The 17,518-nt window shown below is 40.9% G+C and overlaps 2 protein-coding genes and 1 long non-coding RNA gene across 13 annotated transcripts; 2 read left to right on the forward strand and 1 right to left on the reverse strand.

Moving 5' to 3' along the window:
- The first annotated feature begins 1,783 nt into the window (after positions 1 to 1,783).
- On the forward strand, positions 1,784 to 5,783 carry LOC4336199 (uncharacterized membrane protein At3g27390). 6 transcript variants are annotated; one of them, XM_066310155.1, is made up of 11 exons: positions 1,784 to 1,931; positions 2,021 to 2,189; positions 2,880 to 2,988; positions 3,082 to 3,274; positions 3,348 to 3,484; positions 3,816 to 4,104; positions 4,228 to 4,334; positions 4,410 to 4,557; positions 4,765 to 4,963; positions 5,051 to 5,291; positions 5,394 to 5,783. In XM_066310155.1, exons 2-11 carry the CDS (start codon positions 2,096 to 2,098, stop codon positions 5,641 to 5,643), a joined length of 1,767 nt encoding a protein of 588 aa, XP_066166252.1. In that variant the 5' UTR covers positions 1,784 to 1,931; positions 2,021 to 2,095; the 3' UTR covers positions 5,644 to 5,783. The 6 variants fall into 6 exon arrangements, with proteins under 6 accessions (XP_066166252.1, XP_066166253.1, XP_015635382.1 ...); XM_066310156.1 differs by having other exon boundaries at positions 1,835 to 1,931; positions 2,021 to 2,223; XM_015779896.3 differs by lacking the exon at positions 1,784 to 1,931 and having other exon boundaries at positions 1,942 to 2,189.
- On the reverse strand, positions 5,566 to 12,724 carry LOC4336201 (uncharacterized). 2 transcript variants are annotated; one of them, XR_010741136.1, is made up of 7 exons: positions 12,521 to 12,724; positions 12,367 to 12,434; positions 11,295 to 11,724; positions 7,648 to 10,986; positions 7,060 to 7,117; positions 6,054 to 6,506; positions 5,566 to 5,947 (listed from the first exon to the last, which is right to left on the reverse strand). XR_010741136.1 is itself a non-coding variant. In XM_015779895.3 (6 exons), exons 1-6 carry the CDS (start codon positions 12,669 to 12,671, stop codon positions 6,371 to 6,373), a joined length of 4,182 nt encoding a protein of 1,393 aa, XP_015635381.1. In that variant the 5' UTR covers positions 12,672 to 12,724; the 3' UTR covers positions 6,051 to 6,370. The 2 variants fall into 2 exon arrangements, 1 of the variants encoding a protein (XP_015635381.1); XM_015779895.3 differs by lacking the exon at positions 5,566 to 5,947 and having other exon boundaries at positions 6,051 to 6,506.
- Positions 12,725 to 13,199: 475 nt separating this feature from the next.
- LOC107277960 (uncharacterized) lies at positions 13,200 to 15,739 on the forward strand. Of its 5 annotated transcripts, none has more exons than XR_001545215.3 (7): positions 13,200 to 14,013; positions 14,221 to 14,303; positions 14,495 to 14,619; positions 14,720 to 14,794; positions 15,066 to 15,187; positions 15,327 to 15,420; positions 15,503 to 15,739. It is a non-coding gene; the product is annotated as an uncharacterized lncRNA (long non-coding RNA). The 5 variants fall into 5 exon arrangements; XR_010740711.1 differs by lacking the exon at positions 14,720 to 14,794 and having other exon boundaries at positions 13,200 to 13,889; positions 13,994 to 14,013; XR_003242039.2 differs by lacking the exon at positions 14,720 to 14,794 and having other exon boundaries at positions 13,200 to 13,408; positions 13,495 to 14,013.
- Positions 15,740 to 17,518: the final 1,779 nt, after the last annotated feature.

Genomic DNA, 17,518 nt, shown 5'->3' on the forward strand with positions numbered 1-17,518 from the left:
CGGTATATCGCGCCGTTCCTTCCGCGACGCGCCACGGCTATGGGCTATGGCTGTCACCGTGGTTGGGACTTGGGACACGTATATACGTGTTCGCGTGAGCACCTTGGGCCGCCGCCGCTAGTTGTACTGCTCCGTCCCTGCTCGGCTCGGCTAGCTACTACCTCCGCGTCCGTCGCGAAAACGAGAGATATGCCATCGGCCGACGCGGCGGAGGCGCGGAGCCAGCCAGCAGCACGGGCCACAACTAGCCTTTCCACTCCACAACTAAGCCACTGGTCGGATTGGCAAAGCATTTTACAACTATTTATATCGAATTTGGAAGAAAAAGGTACACATGCATCCCTATGATCCACTCCCGTCGCTAGTTTCATGTATGCTCTTCTCCTCTCCGGGCGAATCCGGTGGCACTGCTCTGCATTTTCGGCGGGTATCTGTTCTCTCTTTGCAATTTCAGGAAGGGAGGGAATAACACGCGTATCCATAAAAGGGACGAGTTGCTCTGAAAACTGCTGCGAGAGCATGTCGGCAAAGCTCTAAACTCTCAACTCCTTTCCCCAAGTTGTTAGGCACGAGTGACTGAGTGGGTGGGTTATGGCGCCACCGTTTTACATAAACACGGCACGGTGATAGTCTGATAGAAGCGTATGCTAATGGAAACAATGGCCCGATAATATGTAATAATGTAAACATTATACAGGCGTGGCGTGACAGTAAAGCACAACTGCTGCTTTTACAACAGGATCCCAGTCAAAAGTCCTTCATACTTTTACCTACTAAAAAAAATGTCCTTAGCACTCGATCCAGTTGTTCATCCGTGAGCCCCGTCCACGACAGTCCAAATCAGTACTTCGTTCGTCTCAAAATATAAGCATTTTTAGAATAGTGCCAAGTCAAACTTTAAAATTTTAACTATTAATAGCGATAAATTAAGAAAGATTAATCATATAAATTTGATGTTACTATATTTATCATTAAACAAACTTCATAATATGCAACTCTTTTTATTTAAAATATTTTACTTTTATAGATATTATTGGTTAAAGTAGTATATTAGACACTATATCCAGATTTAAAAATACTTATATTTTGACACGGACGGTGTCATTGCAAGCGAATTTTTTCAACGTGATTCTGGTGCACAGTCGGGTTAACTGGTTAAGGTACTCGTACTACTAGTACTAGTAGTGCATAGTACTGCATAGTGATAGTACTAATGATTTTGCCACGCGTCGACCGCGCCGTGTCTTTGCCGCGGATGCCACCTCCCCTCCTTCGCGCGTCGTCCGCCAACTGCAAAAATCCTCCACTCCTCCACATCGACCGCCTCGATCTCTCTCTCGAAAAGCTCCCACTAAACAAAGGCGAAAACCAACCGAGAACCTGCACAAAGTACACAAGCATAATCCTAATCCCTTCCTCCTCCTAGCCCAAAAAGCAAGAATCCGCGCTTAAGTTTCTTCCTCTCTTCCCCTCCCCTCCTGCCTAGCATCAGATTCTTCTCATGTCGGTTTTTTCTCCGCCCGGTTAATCATTTCCCACCATTTCCTTTCTCTCCCGGCGCCGGTGGATCGAGCTGCAGTTTCTTTTTGGTTCTTGGCACCTACTAGGCTACTACCATTGTTGCTGTTGTCCGGTGTACATCCACAACTTCTTTGCCTGCCTGCTGTTCCTTTTAGTTTCTCCAAGCTCCTGCCAACAGCAGCACAGCCTGTGTGTCACCACTCACCAGGGAGGAGGCCCCACTCCTCCTGTCTTGTTGCTCACTCACTCTGCTGGCAGCTTCCCCTAGGTTGTCCTTTGCTTGCCCTGGGTTTGGTTCTTGGGTCCATCCATCTTCAGAGTTTTCCTTTTTGCTGAATCCTTTGATCTCGGATGGATGATGGCCGGTTCTTGATAAGCCTTGCTGCAGGTTCTCCTCCCGAGAAGATGTGGTAACATTTCTTGGCTTCTTGCGTTTTGGATTGGAGGCAAGATTGCTTGTGAGGATCTTGGTTAGCCTGAAACTTCGTTTGCTGTTCAGAATTCGGGGGGCTTTGTTGGTTCTTGGCCTCTTGCCTGTTGGTTGGGTTTGAAGGAGGCTGAAGAGAGTTTGCCAATGGAGCCACCAAGTGGGTTCTGGGCCTCCCTGGGGAGCTTCCTCAAGTTCTTGCCCTACTTCTGCGGCCTCCTCATCCTGGGGGTCATCAAAGGTGGCTTGCTGGTCTTCTGTCTCTGTCCATTTTGGTAATTTTTGAACTGATTCCATGTGTGTTAAGTCTCATTTGGGAATAATTGTGTGTGTGTGTTTTGGGGGGGGGGGGGGGGGGGGGGGGAGGGCCATGAGTGCAACCAGTGTGCATTTTCTTGGCCTTATGAGGTTGCTTTATGTTGGTCTCTGTTCTGCTTTTATGGATCAGATGCTTGATTCTGCTCTTTCTTGGAGCATCTAGTTAGAGATCAGCAACAATAATCATTTTACAATTTACCAACCATCGACAGGAAGCTGTTCTGACTTTAGTTGTGATAGAATCAAATTAATTTGACTTGGCTTGGAGTAGTATTTGTAAAATGAGCAGTTATTTGATCAAATTGCTGAATGGCGTGGTTTCAATTAATCATGTCAATTTAACCGTAACTATAGATATTCTATTGTTCGAAAATTTTGGCTGGATTTGCTACAATTGGTAGCTTTGCATGCATTATGATTGCTAGAAGGAAAAAATAGAAAAAAACAAATTTACATTAGTTTTTGCTGTTACCTAGTTACATGATAAAAAAAATACAATGCTGCTCTGTTGTTACCTACTTACATATCGTCAGCTATTGGCGTGTTCATCTTTGTTTTGATTATCTTAAAATTTGATGTACTATCCTCATTTCACATTATTTTTGTCTGCAAGGTATTTTGATATGCCCTTGGGCATGCCTTATTATGGCAATTGGATTATCTGCGCTAATCCTGGGCTTATGGCCCATGCATGTGATTTGGACTTACTACTGCATTATCAGGTACAGTTTGCATATTCTTCCCCTGTATTTTAGCCGTCTCATGTAATTAATCAGGATATTACTCATATTTTGTGTCCTTTTCCTTGAAGACAGAACTAAGCTGGTAGGACCTGTAGTAAAGCTTCTGCTCCTTATTGCTGCCACTGCAACCTTAATCTTATGGTTGATAGTTGGCATCCCTGGAAGCATCTTAGCTGGATTGGTGTATGGCTTTCTAGCACCGATAATGGCAACATTTGGTGCGGTTGGAAAAGGAAAAGAAAAGCCGTTTGTTCATTGTTTTGTGGTAGAATTTTTCTTTCTCCATGTTCATTTTTACAAACTTTTATTTTTCATGTGCTAATTATCTCAAATTGCAGGATGGAACGTGGAGTACTATCACTGGGAGCTGTACGATAGTCAGGGACGTGAAAGACCTGCTTTTCCACTCCTATTTTTCTATTATGGACGATCTTCGTCTTCAGGCACCTCCTGATAACAAGCCATATGAGATAAGGTATGCTTCCGGTTCTTGTTTAGTATTTTACCATCACAACTCATAATCGCCAACCTTTCTGGATCATCTTTCCTCCTCCTCTTTCCTCCTTATCTTATGGACCTAAGCTTAATATGCAAGTAACACTCTTTCTACTTGACTTAAGATAACATTCCCAAAGCCAAAAAAGCATTTCAGACATTCCTCTAAGCTTTTAAGGTGAAAGTATCCCCAAATGCTATGCCATTTTCAGGGAAACATGATGCTATACATGTAGGTGGCATTTTTATGAATAATATTTTTGTTGTGTGAGGAATTATGATATATAAAATGAGGAACATTTGTCTTACAGATTGCTCGATATTCCTGGTGCTTTATTATCTGCTGCATGTGGACTCATACTGGATGGTATAATGTTCACGCTGATTGCCATCTACAAATGCCCTGTGATGCTTTTCAAAGGATGGAAACGACTGATTCAGGATATGATTGGGAGAGAGGGACCTTTTCTGGAGACAGCTTGTGTGCCGTTCGCAGGTCTTGCTATTCTTCTCTGGCCATTTGCCGTAGTGGGAGCTGTTCTCGCCTCCATCCTATCCAGTATTCCTTTAGGCGCATTTGGTGCAGTCGTGGCTTATCAGGTATGACCATATGGCTAGACTTTCCCTTTTCAAGTATGCTGATGTCACTGTATTTTTCATGGTAACTTAAAGAAAATATTTAGCTTATGTTAGTGATGGAACTTACTCTTGTTGATATATTAGGAATCCTCCCTAAAGATGGGCTTATCTTATGTTGTCTCATCTGTGTCCATCTTTGATGAATACACAAATGATGTGCTTGACATGGCACCGGGATCTTGTTTTCCGAGGTATAACCAACCATAAGCCTTTAGTCCATATCCTAAATAATTGAAGTTTGTGGTTCTGATGTTTGAACACTTTAGGTTGAAATATAGGAAGAGAGAAGATTCTTCACATGGAGGTAGCTTATCCAGGCCAACCTCATTCAACAAAGAAAAGCAAGAGGGAAAGAAACCTCCAGCACGTGTTACATCTTTTAAGAACAGTATTGAAGACTTCAATCCATTCAAGGTGATCTTTTGGTGCTATTCATTAGCAGATCAATTTGGTAAATTGTAATGACTATGCTTATTGGTGTTGCGGTTTCTGAACCCAAATTACCTTTTGCAATGCCTGAAATAGGTCATTCGATCTTTTAACTTTCAATGATCAATGCATCCTGCAAATATTTGAACTTATGGAATATGGACATTTTAACTGAACGGTTCCACTCTGCAGTTGCTAGAACACCTATTTGTCGAATGCAAGCACCAAGGGGAGACTTTGGTTAATGAAGGAGTCATAACAATGAAAGATATCGAAGAGACAAAGTCGGGAAAAGTTGGCACTGGAGTTCTTAATGTTGGTTTACCAGCATATGTAATCCTTAATGCACTCCTTCGGTCCGCAAAAGCTAATTCTGTTGGCCTACTCTTAAGTAAGTGCAGCAAAGAAAATTGATTTTCTTCCATTGAGAGGGATGTGTTATGCCCTTGACTCTGATTTTCTTTGAAAAAACTTGCAGGTGATGGCTCTGAGATTACATCTGACAATAGGCCTAAACATACACTCTATGAATGGTTCTTTGACCCTCTTTTGGTCATCAAAGAACAAATTAAAGCCGAGAATTTTACAGAAGAGGAGGAAAAATATCTCAAAATGCGAGTTTTGTTGATTGGTGGCCCTGATCGCGTCAAGGGCAGTCTTCCCGATGTGCCATCACTGGATGAGCGAAAAAAGGCCGAAATAGACGCATTTGCTCGCAGGTACTCCACTCCCCTTCACCCTCTGAATCTCTGATCCGATGCATGCCATATAACCATGATTGATGTTCCCTGATTCTTCTGCTCCTACTCTTTTGCTTCAAGACTGCAAGGGATCACAAAGTCGATATCAAGATACCCTACCGCGAAGCGACGCTTCGATATTCTTGTCAAGCAGCTCTTGTCTGAGCTTGAGAGGACGGTGGGTGGCGGTCAATCGACCAATGGGTCCCAATCTCAAAGCTTGAGAGGCGGCATTGCCAGAATGCTCAGCCAGAAGTCCATGGGGAAGGCGGCAAACGTCAGAGATGAAGATCCAGAAGCGCAAATGACAAGCCATGATCGCACTCCGTGATATAATGTTTGACAGTGCTGTTTTTTCACTTTGTACCGGACATGCTAGTGAAGAGGAACCTTTCCCTGTAATTACCAGCTACATTGTACAAATTAGTAGATTCTGCAGCTATATGAGCTAACCCTAACCATTCTTCTTTACCTAATTTTGCATGTTTTGAACACTATGTGAATGCAATTGCAATGCAACATCGCTCGTCATGATAAGGCAAACTCGCTCGCTAACCTACCTCGTCAGGATGGGACATTCTTTGCTTGTCACTTGATTTGATGCAGGTTTTGACGCGTCATGACAATTGCAACGCCTGGTTTTGCAAATACAACCAGTCCGTTAAATCCATGTTCCATGGAGTCAGGTCAGATCAGACTCTAAAAGTTTGTGAAATTTCTGTGCAGAAATTGTTACGATACCTGAAGGATAAATTACTACTATATGGTGGTGGTAACTGGGGTTTGTAAGTTACACAAAACCCGAGCTGTTGCACACTGCACTCGGTTATCAAAAATAGCCACGGTAGTAACTGGCAAAACATTTAGTTCAAGGAGCAGAAAAGCCGTGTGGTAACATGAGAATCAGCCAAGTGCATTTTTCTTTCCACTACATGGTATCAAGGCTGGTTGGGATACTAATATGCAATGCTCAAACTCCAGGGCATGCAATCAGGTGGATGAAAATAATGGAAAACCAAAGCTGTCCGTGTTTCTTCTTTCAAGTATCAAGTTCAGTCTCAGAAAATGTCCATTGGCTGGCTATCAGGAACCTCGGTGTCATCCAATTGCACGGCTTGTTTCTGCTTTGCCTTCTTGTAACTACAAGAGCCTCTGAGGATGGAGCCAAGCCCCCCTTTGCGAGATTTCTGTGATCTGAACAAATGGTAAGAAATAAAAAGAAAACGTGTCAGCGGTCTTCAACTAGAGCAAAAGACCAGAAGGTAGCCTTGTTCTTCTAAGTGATTCTCATGACAGATATATCAGGTGATTCTATAAAATTTTGGAAATCGCTATTGATAATGTGAAAAACGTTTTGAAATTTGCATCACCAAAGAACGATTTGCCACTCGATGAAGGCCCACATGTCACTGAGACAATAGCGAAAGATCCTAAACCAGTGTGCACCTCATTGGAGCAGCAAATCCTAAAGTTTCAATTTGTTGACGATCATCAACATTCAGTACCATACAATATCTGTACCTGCTCATCTACATTACTCCCTCTGTCACATAAAAAACCAACATAGTACTGGATGTGACACATCCTAGTACTATGAATCCATACATTTGTCCAGATTCGTTGTACTATAATATATCACATCTAGTCCTAGATTCACTTTTTTTGGGACGGAGGGAGTACATAAACAAAATCGAAGGAAACGTAATTCCTACACCAGACCATTCTCTTTGTAAATTAGAGAACTTACAGTGATGCATTGCCATCGTCATCAGGCTCGCCACTATCATGGGCTGCAGATGAAATACCTGTCACATCAATTAGATCACTTTCATAAGCAAGCTAGGTAGCATATCAGATGCACTGTTAGAAAATATTTCATAATTAATCACACTGAATCAGAATCCCAAGGCATATATCATGAAAAGTCTGCTCTAAACAAAGAGTACATTGCTCCTGACATTCCATATCGTAATCACCATAGCACTAAACCAGCATTACAAATATTAAATGATATTCTGAAGATACATAGAACATAATACTAGCCAAAGAAATATCAACACAGGAATTCCAAGTGAACGTACGAAAATAAATTGCAACACTAGCTGTTGTATGATCAGTTCTCTCAATAATCAAGTCTTCGTTAACTTTCTTTTAATTCATCGCTTTTGCATTTTGCATAGAACAGGGTATTTTCCAGAAGAAGTATAAGAGATAAACAAAGAGGGCATAGTTTTTTATTCCACGGTTAAACAAATGAAAAACAAAGTGCAAATGCAATCGGAGAGAATACTGGTAAGTAGCATGTTCAGTGATACTATTTCAATGAGGTTCCCACCTGAGTCAGCTGATGAGGATGCATCATCTGAAGAAGTTTCAATGGCAGCCTTTTCACTTCCGATGCCCAATTCATCATCAGAGCCATCACTGCTGGCATCATTGAAAATTGTACCAGTTCCTTTGTCTTTTTTGGATTTGCCACTGGTTTGCTCATACCTTTTTCTTGGAACTTTCCGAGCTGCTAGTCGAAATCGACTATTTTGTGGTGTGCCCTGTGTGCTGTCACTTGATGCTGGTGGGCTCATGGAAAAGCTCTTAACAAGATTTCTTATAGACTTAGAATTTGGATCTGCCTTTCCATTGCTAAACCTGTCAAAATTTTTACTCTCAGCATGGGGCTTTGTCTGAGAACTGGACTTTCTTTGTCCTTTGTCCATAAGCGCATGATCCTTATCAATTGGCAAATTACCCTGGTTATCAGAACCACTCTTGCTTTGGTTGAGCTTCTTTACTCTGCTATCACATGTGGCATCTTTTGGGTCCTGTGTCAGCATACTACTGTTCCAAATTACATTATTGTTATTCTCTTTCCTGTCATGCTCCATTCTTCCTTCCTGTGCAACAGAAAACGAAAAATCTTGTACACCATTGTCAATGTCTCGATGATCACTGTTAGGATCCACCTTCTGGGGAACTGAATTGAGCAAATCTGATTTCTTTTTTCGCTTCTTCTGCTTACCTTTCTTCACATTTCCATCTGCTATGTCCACATTTTGTGTTGAATCAGATGGCACACCAACATCACCAGGTGAATTATTAGTTGATGTAGTTTTTTCTATATGATGCGATTGTAGCAGATCATTTGGTTTGGCATTATCAGCGAGCTGAGACTGCAGATCCACTTCTCTTTTGTTACTTTCATCCTCAACTTCTCTTACAGTTTCCTCTCTGCCGTTTTCTTTGTTTTCTGCAGAAACATATTGATCATTAGTCCCTTTGGGGCTAAAATGGTCGAGGAAGTTGATTTTTTCATTTGGTTCAACAGCAACAGCAGATTTTTTAGGACTAGCTGTAATATGTTCAGCCTTGTAGTTCATCAAATCTACATCAGAACCATGATCCAAAGAGGCATTCTGACTCTGAAGTCCAGTCTTGGAAGATTTCTTCCTTCCCTTTAGAGCACTAGGGGTTAAAGTTCTGAGAGCTGTGGCATCTTCCTGAACTGCAAACGATTGTGTTGGAGCTCCTACTGCAGTGTCATTACTATGGGTCCCACTCTCACCAATGTAACTTACACATTTGCCCTGGCTGTCCTTGGCGGATTTACTATCTTCAAAATGTGCAGAAGGGTTAGCCTTTTGGACTTTAGGTGTACGAATCTTGGTAGACCTGCTTTTCTTCTGTACATTTTCAACAGTACCTGCAGGACCATCAATTACAGACCCTCCTTGAACTAAATCTGCTTTGGTAGCATTTGATCCGTTTAAGTCCTCAATAGCAACCTGGTTAACTTGCTCATCCAAAGACTGAATAGTTTTATCATTATCTGTAGGGACATGCTTTAGGGAAATCTTCTTTCTCTGACGTTTAGTGGCTTTGTTTTTGTCATCATCTTGCACTACAACATTTTCAGTTGAAATATTATTAGAAACACTTGTGTTGTCAGAAGGCCTCAAAGAAACAGATTCTCTTAGTTCTGCATTTGCATTTTCATCAGGTACACCACCTGAAAAATGAGACGAGTCATGTGCAGTTGGCAGTACTTCCAATTTTTCTCCTCTAGCCTTATTATGACTAGGTGAGCTGATGGGAGCATCAGAGTGAATTGCCGCTGGATATTTCAGAGGTAACACTGCACTAAGGGCACCTTTATCCACAGTGTTTCCATGCACTCCAAGTACATCGCTGCCCTGGTGTTTCTGTTTTGATAACTGACATTGATCCAAATCCTTACTTGTGTTATCAGTGCATCTTAAATCTGCCAATACCTCATCAATAACTTTTGCTGCTGCTACATCCAGGCTTACGTCAAACTTTGTTTGGTGACCAATTGTTCCTACTCCTGTTGTGGCCGGTGTTATTTGCTTTGGATCTAAGGGAGAAACATTTGTGTTTTGTATTGAGATTTCATTTGTAATCAATGATTTTGTCACATCATGAGTAGGACCAACATCCTTTGACGACTCTGAGTGATGTTTTGTCTTCTTCTTCTTCTTCCGCCTCCCATCACCACATGGGTTTTCTATTACATTAGGACCCTCTGATAGCATATTGCTTGAGATATGTTGATCAACAGGGTCATTAACAATCTTGCCTTGAGTAGCAAGCTTATCTGATTTGACTAAATTCTCTCCATACCCACACTGATCTTTTTCTCCAGAAATATCCAGAGACTCCATGTCAACAGAACTAACCTTTTTTGCTTTCTTGCGCTTCTTCTGTTGAGAAGTATGGCCAACTGACTGTGTCTCCTCCAAGATGCTTTTGCTGGATTTCTCCAATTTACTTGTTTCAATACCACTTTCATCATGTCTTACTTTCGTAGATTCTCCTGCACAGGCAACAAGTTCAGAAGAATTAACCATATCTCCCATGGTTGGATCTTTATAGTCCTTATGTACAAGGTCATCAATCCCTTTATCAGCAACTGAATTAGTAGTTGCCTGGGCATCACTCACAAACTGAACATGTTTAGTACCACACTGATCTTTTTCTCCAGCAATATCCAGAGACGCCATGTCAACAGAACTTACATTCTTTGTTTTCTTTCGCTTCTTCGCTACGCTTTTGCTTGTGCTGGCGCTCTCCATTTTACTTGTTTCAACAACACTTTCATCATGTCTTCCTTTTGTAGATTTTTCTGCACCGGCTACAACTTCTGAAGAATTAACCATATCTCCCATGGTTGGATCTTTGTATTCCTTATGTACAAGATCATCAATCCCTTGATCAGCAACAAGATTAGCAGTTGCCTGAGCATCACTCATCAACTGAACATGTTCAGTTCCACACTGATCAGCAATGTCCAGAGATGCCATGTCAACAGAATTAACCTTCTTTGCTTTCTTTCGCTTCCTGCCTTGAGAAGGATTGCCAGCTGACTGTATCTCCTCCAAGATGCTTTTGCTTGTGCTGGCTTTCTCCATTTTACTTGTTTCAACAGCACCTTCATCACGTCTTCCTTGTGTAGGTTTTTCTGCACCAGCTACAACTCCAGAAGAATTAGTCATATATCGAGTGATTGGTTCTTTATATGCCTTATGTACAAGATCATCAATCCCTTGATCAGAAGCCAGATCAGTAGCTCCCTGAGCACCACTCATCAACTGAACGTGCTTAGTCCCCTCACATCCACTATTGTCTCTGCTTGTCAATTCGACATTGTATGCACCATCACCTGGGAAACAAAAATAATTCAGATATTTGAGGAAATATAAGAGCATAATAAGTGTTTGAGGCAACATATACATGTATTTCAAAAATCCAATTTTGCATTCTTTGTCCAGGACGTGCATCAAAGCCAAAATTCGGACACCAAGATGCATGACTGGTAAAATCAACCATATTATACAATCTTTACGATTGAATACAAGCACAAAGGACGTCACACAGTATCCAATTTTCTTGTACCTCCAAAAAAGAAAGAAAATCCCAACCTATAATATTTCTAGCATGTCATGAAAAAGAATCCATGGGTTTTATTACCTTGCAGCTCTTGGTTGTTTTTCTGAAGCAGGACTTGACCAATGGATCCTGGTACCTCCACTGCTCCACTTGATGGTTTCACCATCTCCTGAGCAGAAACAACTTCCCTGGTAGCCTCTGGTTCACTCCTTTTCCTTTTCTTTTCCATTCCAGCAGTGCTGGAATTTTCCAGCCCAGGAAGACGACGGTTTGCAATTTGTGGTATCAGCGCAGGAATCTTAAGAACACACTTGTCCACATGAACTTCAGCTCCAGGACAACCTTCACTGGATTTTCCTCTATCCTCCATTGAAGTGTCTCTGCAACAGTGACTATCTGTCACTACCACTGTCATCTTAACATGCAGAAAGCATCCAGCCTTGATTTTGGCGAAGGCGCTCCTTATTGTCATCAAATCAGAGAGGTGATACAGTGCACCCTTCCGTCGCACCTGGTGAAAAACACACTAATTTAGAAACTTACACTATCATTTGCACCATTTCAAGATTACACATGCAAGCTATATGGTCCAATACTGTGAGGAAACATCGCGCGCTCTGACTGTCTGAATAAAAATATACATCATCCAATAATTATAAGCATGCATTCTTTTACAACAGTACCAGTTTGTGTGACACACAGTACACACATTCTAAGTTGTCACGCATTGCAATACAAAGACATTAACATCTCCATTTCGAAGTTCACATGATGGGATGGAAACAAAACAACCATCACAGAGGGAAGATTACGTGGAAGAACTACTCCTATGTCCAAACAAAACCCATGGACCTATGGTAGCAGGGTACATCGAGGGATCAGAGGAGCACAACAGTGCATCAAAGTAAATACAAATCAAATCGAGGTACCCATACTCTAAACGTTGGCAGCGTTTCTACAAACCCCATCGACTAAAACACCTGATCGCCAACAAAAACACTGATCAAAATCTCCACCGAAACATCCCTGAAACATCAACTCACCCCCCTAATATATGATAGATGTAATCAACCAAATATATGCGAAATGTAAATAACCACATAAAGCGATCCTTGAAAATAAATAGAAGTTCCCAAAGCCATGAGTTAGGGACCTGGAAGGATTTGACGGCGACGGGGCCGATGTCGGGGAAGGCGGTGGCGTGCTCCGCGGCCACCGTCGCTGCGCTCAGGACAAACACACGAAATCAGTCGAGTTTACTCGCGGGTTTGAGAAGAGGGGGAGGAAGCGAGAGAGGGGGGTCTTACACTTGAGGTCGCGCATGGTGGAGTCGCCGGCGGCGAGCAGGGCGAAGCGGGTCCCGAGGTCGGTGTCGATGAAGAGGGAAACGGGGGCCTCCCCGCTGTCGGAGTGCGCATGTGGCAGCGGCGGCGGCGGCGGCGGCGCCGAGGCGGCCATTGCGGGTGGTGCGGCCGCCGCCAGGGAGGAGGGAAGGGGAAGCGGAGAATGGTGGAGGAGACGAAGCGGCGTGGGGTTTTGGAGGGGTTGCGTTTGTTAATTGTTTATTATTTTATTTTTAGGTTAGGCCAAATTATTCAGGATCACGCTTTGAAATTCCTAAATTGCATTTCCAAGATTCGATCAGAAATAATTTAGGGATTTGCTAATATCTCGGTTGGTTCTGATGTTCAAAAATCGGAAGCGCAGTTCATAGGTAAGGAGATTTAGGAATCTATTATCTATACTATCTATACTAATGGAGGAGGAGTTGTCTCCTTACAATTCTACAGGTGAAATCAACATCTTTTCATTCCTTTCTTCAGCCGTCCGATCTATATATCTAACGGCTCGAGACGGTTGTGGGGCCACTCTGTCTTACGATGCAATGCAACGGTGGAATCAAAAACACTGATTTTCCATCCCCATCCCTACCGAGCGGACGAGCGGACGCGCTATTCTAGCGCAGAAACACCGCCTCTAAGCGCTATCCCCGCCACTGGACACAACCCGATGACACCGCTGCCGAGCCAACGCCTCCTCGCACGCTTCTGTCGCTACTATAGCACACGCTACGGAAGCCGCTACTCCTCCCACCACCTACCTGCAAATTGTGCGCTAGCTGCCGCCGTGCGCCTTCTCTCATTGCAAATCACGTCATCCCACCGCAGATCGTAGCCTCCCCCACCGGCGCCGAGGTAGGAGCGCCCTTCCTGCCGTCCTACTCCGATGTGAAAAGGATTTGCTTACCGTCCTGCACGGTGTTGTTCCTCAATCTTCGCAGTAGCGTCCTCAGTCGTTGCTGCTCCGCCGGCCGTGGTGGCGCATGCTCTTCCTTCAATCTCTCGGTTCATAACTCATGGTTCAGACTCCTTAGCCCACCGACACGCCATCCATCTCCATCTCCACCAAGAAGATGAAGGACGCTTGATTTGGCCGCCTCGCTTTGATTTGCCCGTCGATCATCTGTTGCAGGGTCAATCGTGGATACAGTACTTTTTATCTGAACAAATATTGGCCTTTTGCTTTTTTGTGTGTTGATTTTCAGTATGCATTTGTGTTTTGTCTTCAAATTATGTGGCGAATTGTAATCCATGGAAATCTCTTAAACAGTTGATAGAATTGTTGATGCTAATTCCCTTTGCGTGAGTTGCAGGTGTTCAGCAAAATCCTGCTTAGGTACTGTCTCTTGCAAGCAATTTGATCCATTGTGTTCTCCTTTCTTCACGAATTCAGGGCACAGTCCAGTTTGCTGACACTAAACACTTCAATGTTATACATAGTTCATACTCTTTCTCTGCAGGTAAACAAAAATTCTGATTATAGTCTATAGGAGATGTGAAACTTATTTTCATCACCCACAACATAATTTAATAATGTAGAAGAACAGAGTTATAACCTTGTAATCAGCTGATTTCTCATTGCATGCATGCAAAATATCATCACCTGATCAATCCCGAGATAATCAGTAATCATATTGATCGATCAATGTGCTCATGTATATATGCAGGTGGTCACTTATTTCTACCTTTCTGTCTACTACAATGGATAGCGCCACTGGAAGCTCCACACCAAATCCAGTGGAATGAACAGGTAATGACAAGTTCACGTTTCTATAGTTGGCACATTCACGTTTGCAAAGCCCTAAATTTCAATATGTATAAATCAGCCTCTCCATTTTTTTTATTTATTTCAACATACCTGTGTGTGTTTCCGAATAATTGTGTCAAGTCCTGACTAATATGTTGCCGCATACTGTCCTTTACTGATAACCTCGCTAGCAGGCCTCCAGCGTTGTTTCCAGGTGAAGTGATTTATCTGCCACCAGCAGTCAACACCTTCGTTTGTTTCATGCCTTGTGATAATCTGTGCCTCAGAAATCCTCCACTTCGCCCTACTATTATGTCAGGTATGCAGTTTCTTTTGCATATGGATATACATATATTACATTATCGAATTATGCACGATACTATATTTTTATTAAAAAAAAATAAAATTGTACATGCCAGTCAGGAAGTTCGGGTATCACTATGTACTCCTTCAACCAATGAAGATCACATCATGGTGTTTCAGATTTTGTTCGAGTATGGAGAAATTATACATAGCTTTTTTTGTATTGTAGCAATTAATGTTCAGATTTGCTTAGTAAAATGCTAGCATGCATGGTCAGAATTTTTATGTCATGCATGCAAGTATTAAATCTCTTTTTCTTCCCTTACTTAATAAAACTACAAATTAGGTTTGTAAACTATTTCTGGTATATAACAATAAGAAAAACCGTGATATCAAAAAGTATCTTTGTAATTCTATTAGGCATCTAAATATACTGGCTTACTTCTGTTGTTTATAATGCAGGTTGACATTGTAGACAACAACTGAACATTTTGCTAAAATCTTGTCATGGTTCACCATGGCATTTCACTGTTAGGTACACTGTTTTTAAGAGCTATTACTACAGTATATATTGGACTATTGAGGTAAAATTCATGTTTAAGCTTATTAACAGCATTCTTAGTTACCCGTTATTGTTTGGTCTTTCTCATAAGATTTCATAGTGAGCATTTGTGTAGTCAGAAATGATAAGATACATTATTTTGCTTTTTTTCTTTCTTGGAGAATACTCGACCCCTTGCTCCATATATACATCATGATGACGTCCAATTATGTGTTGCTCAATCCTGAAGAGAAAACCGACAAGACAATTGTGCAGGTATACATGCTTTTGCCAACTATGTGTTTGATAATTAGTCATGTCATGGTATAAGTCATTTCTTTGGCACATATACCAGCAGAAATGCAGGTGTTGCTGCTAAGTAACATCAGGGGTGCTAGAGCTTAGTCAAGATGCCTGGTGGCGGAGCTGATGATTTGGAGGCTTGGAGCAAACATATAGCGTGCTGACGATGACCCTGTATGCATGATTCCTATTGAGTAAATTTCTCTTTGGACAACCTTTTAGTATCGATGTTTCGCTTTGAACCACTCTTTAAGAGATAATCCATGAAATGTCATTGACAAACATCTAAGTCCCAGAAATGCCATCGACAAGTGTGAGTTCTAAGAAATGCCATCGTACAAGCGATTTTGTCCCAAAAATGCCATCGCCGTTAGGGTTCCTTCCATTCCGCGCCGTTAAATACACTGTTCATCCTATAGAACTTAAAGGCGTGGAATGGACGGAACCCTAACGGCGATGACATTTTTGGGACAAAATCGTTTGTACGATGGCATTTCTTGGAACTCACACTTGTCGATGGCATTTCTGGGACTTGGACGCTTGTCAATGGCATTTTATGGATTATCTCTTAGTATCGATGTTTCGCTTTGAACCACTCTTTAAGAGATAATCCATGAAATGAGATGTTTCACTTTCGACCAGGTACCAGGTAATTTTACCTTTGTGGCATTTTAGAATACCCTCAACTTTTTCAACCACCTAATCCAACTTGTCATATGTCAAAAGAATTGGTCTATATATTGCTGTGGGAGTTCATTGATAAATAGGAGCCAACGTACTTAAAATCTTTCATATATGTTAAAAGAGAATCGGGTAATCAAAAGTGGAACAAATGCAAGATTACCCAGTCCAAAGCAAAAACGTTAATTAAAGGGTGGTCCAAAACAAAACAATGGTGATAAAAATGATTGAAAGTGAAATTTACTCTATATTTTATTCTCTCCTATTATAAATGTTAAAAAAAACGTGCCTTGCACGTGCACGATTACTAGTATTATTAAAGGAATAGAAAAAGGAGCCTCCACGTTTGCTCACATGGCCTAGAAATTCTCACATTAATCGAAGAAAAAGAAAAAGCAGAGTCCCTATAGAAATACAATTTAGAAATAGTTGAAATTCGGAATTAAAAAATAAGGAATATTAGAAGAGGACACTAGAGTCCATATAGAAATACAATTAGGAAATAACTGAAATTCGGAATTAAAAATCGGAATATTAGAAGTAGAGCATAGAGTCCATATAGAAATACAATTAAGAAAAAAAATAGAAATCCGGAATTAAAAAATAAGGAATATTAGAAGTAGATTATAGAGTCCATATAGGAATTTAAAACTAACTAAAATTCGGAATAAACATAACAAAATTAAAAGTAGAGTTTTGAGTCCGTATAAAAATATAATTTACAAATAACTAAAATTCGAAATTAAGAAAAACATGGGAAGAAGAGTTTAAAGTCAATATAGGAGATACAATTTAGAAGTAACTGAAATTCAAAATTAAAAATTGCAATTAAAAATTAAAGAATATGGAGAGATGAGTTTAGAGTCCACGTAGAAATACAATTAGAAATAATAAAAATTTAGAAATAAAAATAAATAATATTGGAAGAAGAGCCTAGAGTCTATATAGAAATACAATTTATAGAAAATTCGGAATTAAAAAAAATAAAAGACGAGTCTAGAGACCATATAGGAATATATATTATTTACAAATAACTAAAATTTGATATTAAAAATAATTAATAACTAACACGTATATAAAATACAATATGAATATTACACATTTGTAGTTTCGTAAAGTTATTGCAAAATTTAAAATTTTGATGTCATTCTAAAAAAATTGAATAATATAATGAGAAAACATATATACTATTATATGAGAGAAAATATAATGATGCTTGCTGCGAAATCTGCGCGGGGCACCACGTTCGCTGTGGAGGATAGAAATTCCCACATTAGTTGGAAAAAAAGAAAAAGAAAAGAAGAATCCAAGTAGAAGTACAATTTAAAAACAGCTGAAATTCGGAATTAAAAGTAAGCAATATTGAAAGAAGTTTCCATATAAGAACCCA

The sequence above is a fragment of the Oryza sativa genome, chromosome 4 (genome assembly GCF_034140825.1).
Source record: "Oryza sativa Japonica Group chromosome 4, ASM3414082v1".
Classification (NCBI taxonomy): Eukaryota; Viridiplantae; Streptophyta; class Magnoliopsida; order Poales; family Poaceae; genus Oryza; species Oryza sativa.

Excerpts from the sequence above, each read along its gene's own strand:
- LOC4336201 (XM_015779895.3), bottom strand. The coding sequence starts at position 12,671 with ATGGCCGCCTCGGCGCCGCCGCCGCCGCCGCCGCTGCCACATGCGCAC. Across the intron at positions 12,435-12,520 it reads CACCATGCGCGACCTCAAGT|CGACGGTGGCCGCGGAGCAC; the intron begins GTAAGACCCCCC and ends TCCTGAGCGCAG. Across the intron at positions 11,725-12,366 it reads TCGCCGTCAAATCCTTCCAG|GTGCGACGGAAGGGTGCACT; the intron begins GTCCCTAACTCA and ends GTTTTTCACCAG.
- LOC4336199 (XM_066310155.1), top strand. The coding sequence starts at position 2,096 with ATGGAGCCACCAAGTGGGTTCTGGGCCTCCCTGGGGAGCTTCCTCAAG. Across the intron at positions 2,190-2,879 it reads CATCCTGGGGGTCATCAAAG|GTATTTTGATATGCCCTTGG; the intron begins GTGGCTTGCTGG and ends TTTGTCTGCAAG. Across the intron at positions 2,989-3,081 it reads ACTTACTACTGCATTATCAG|AACTAAGCTGGTAGGACCTG; the intron begins GTACAGTTTGCA and ends CCTTGAAGACAG.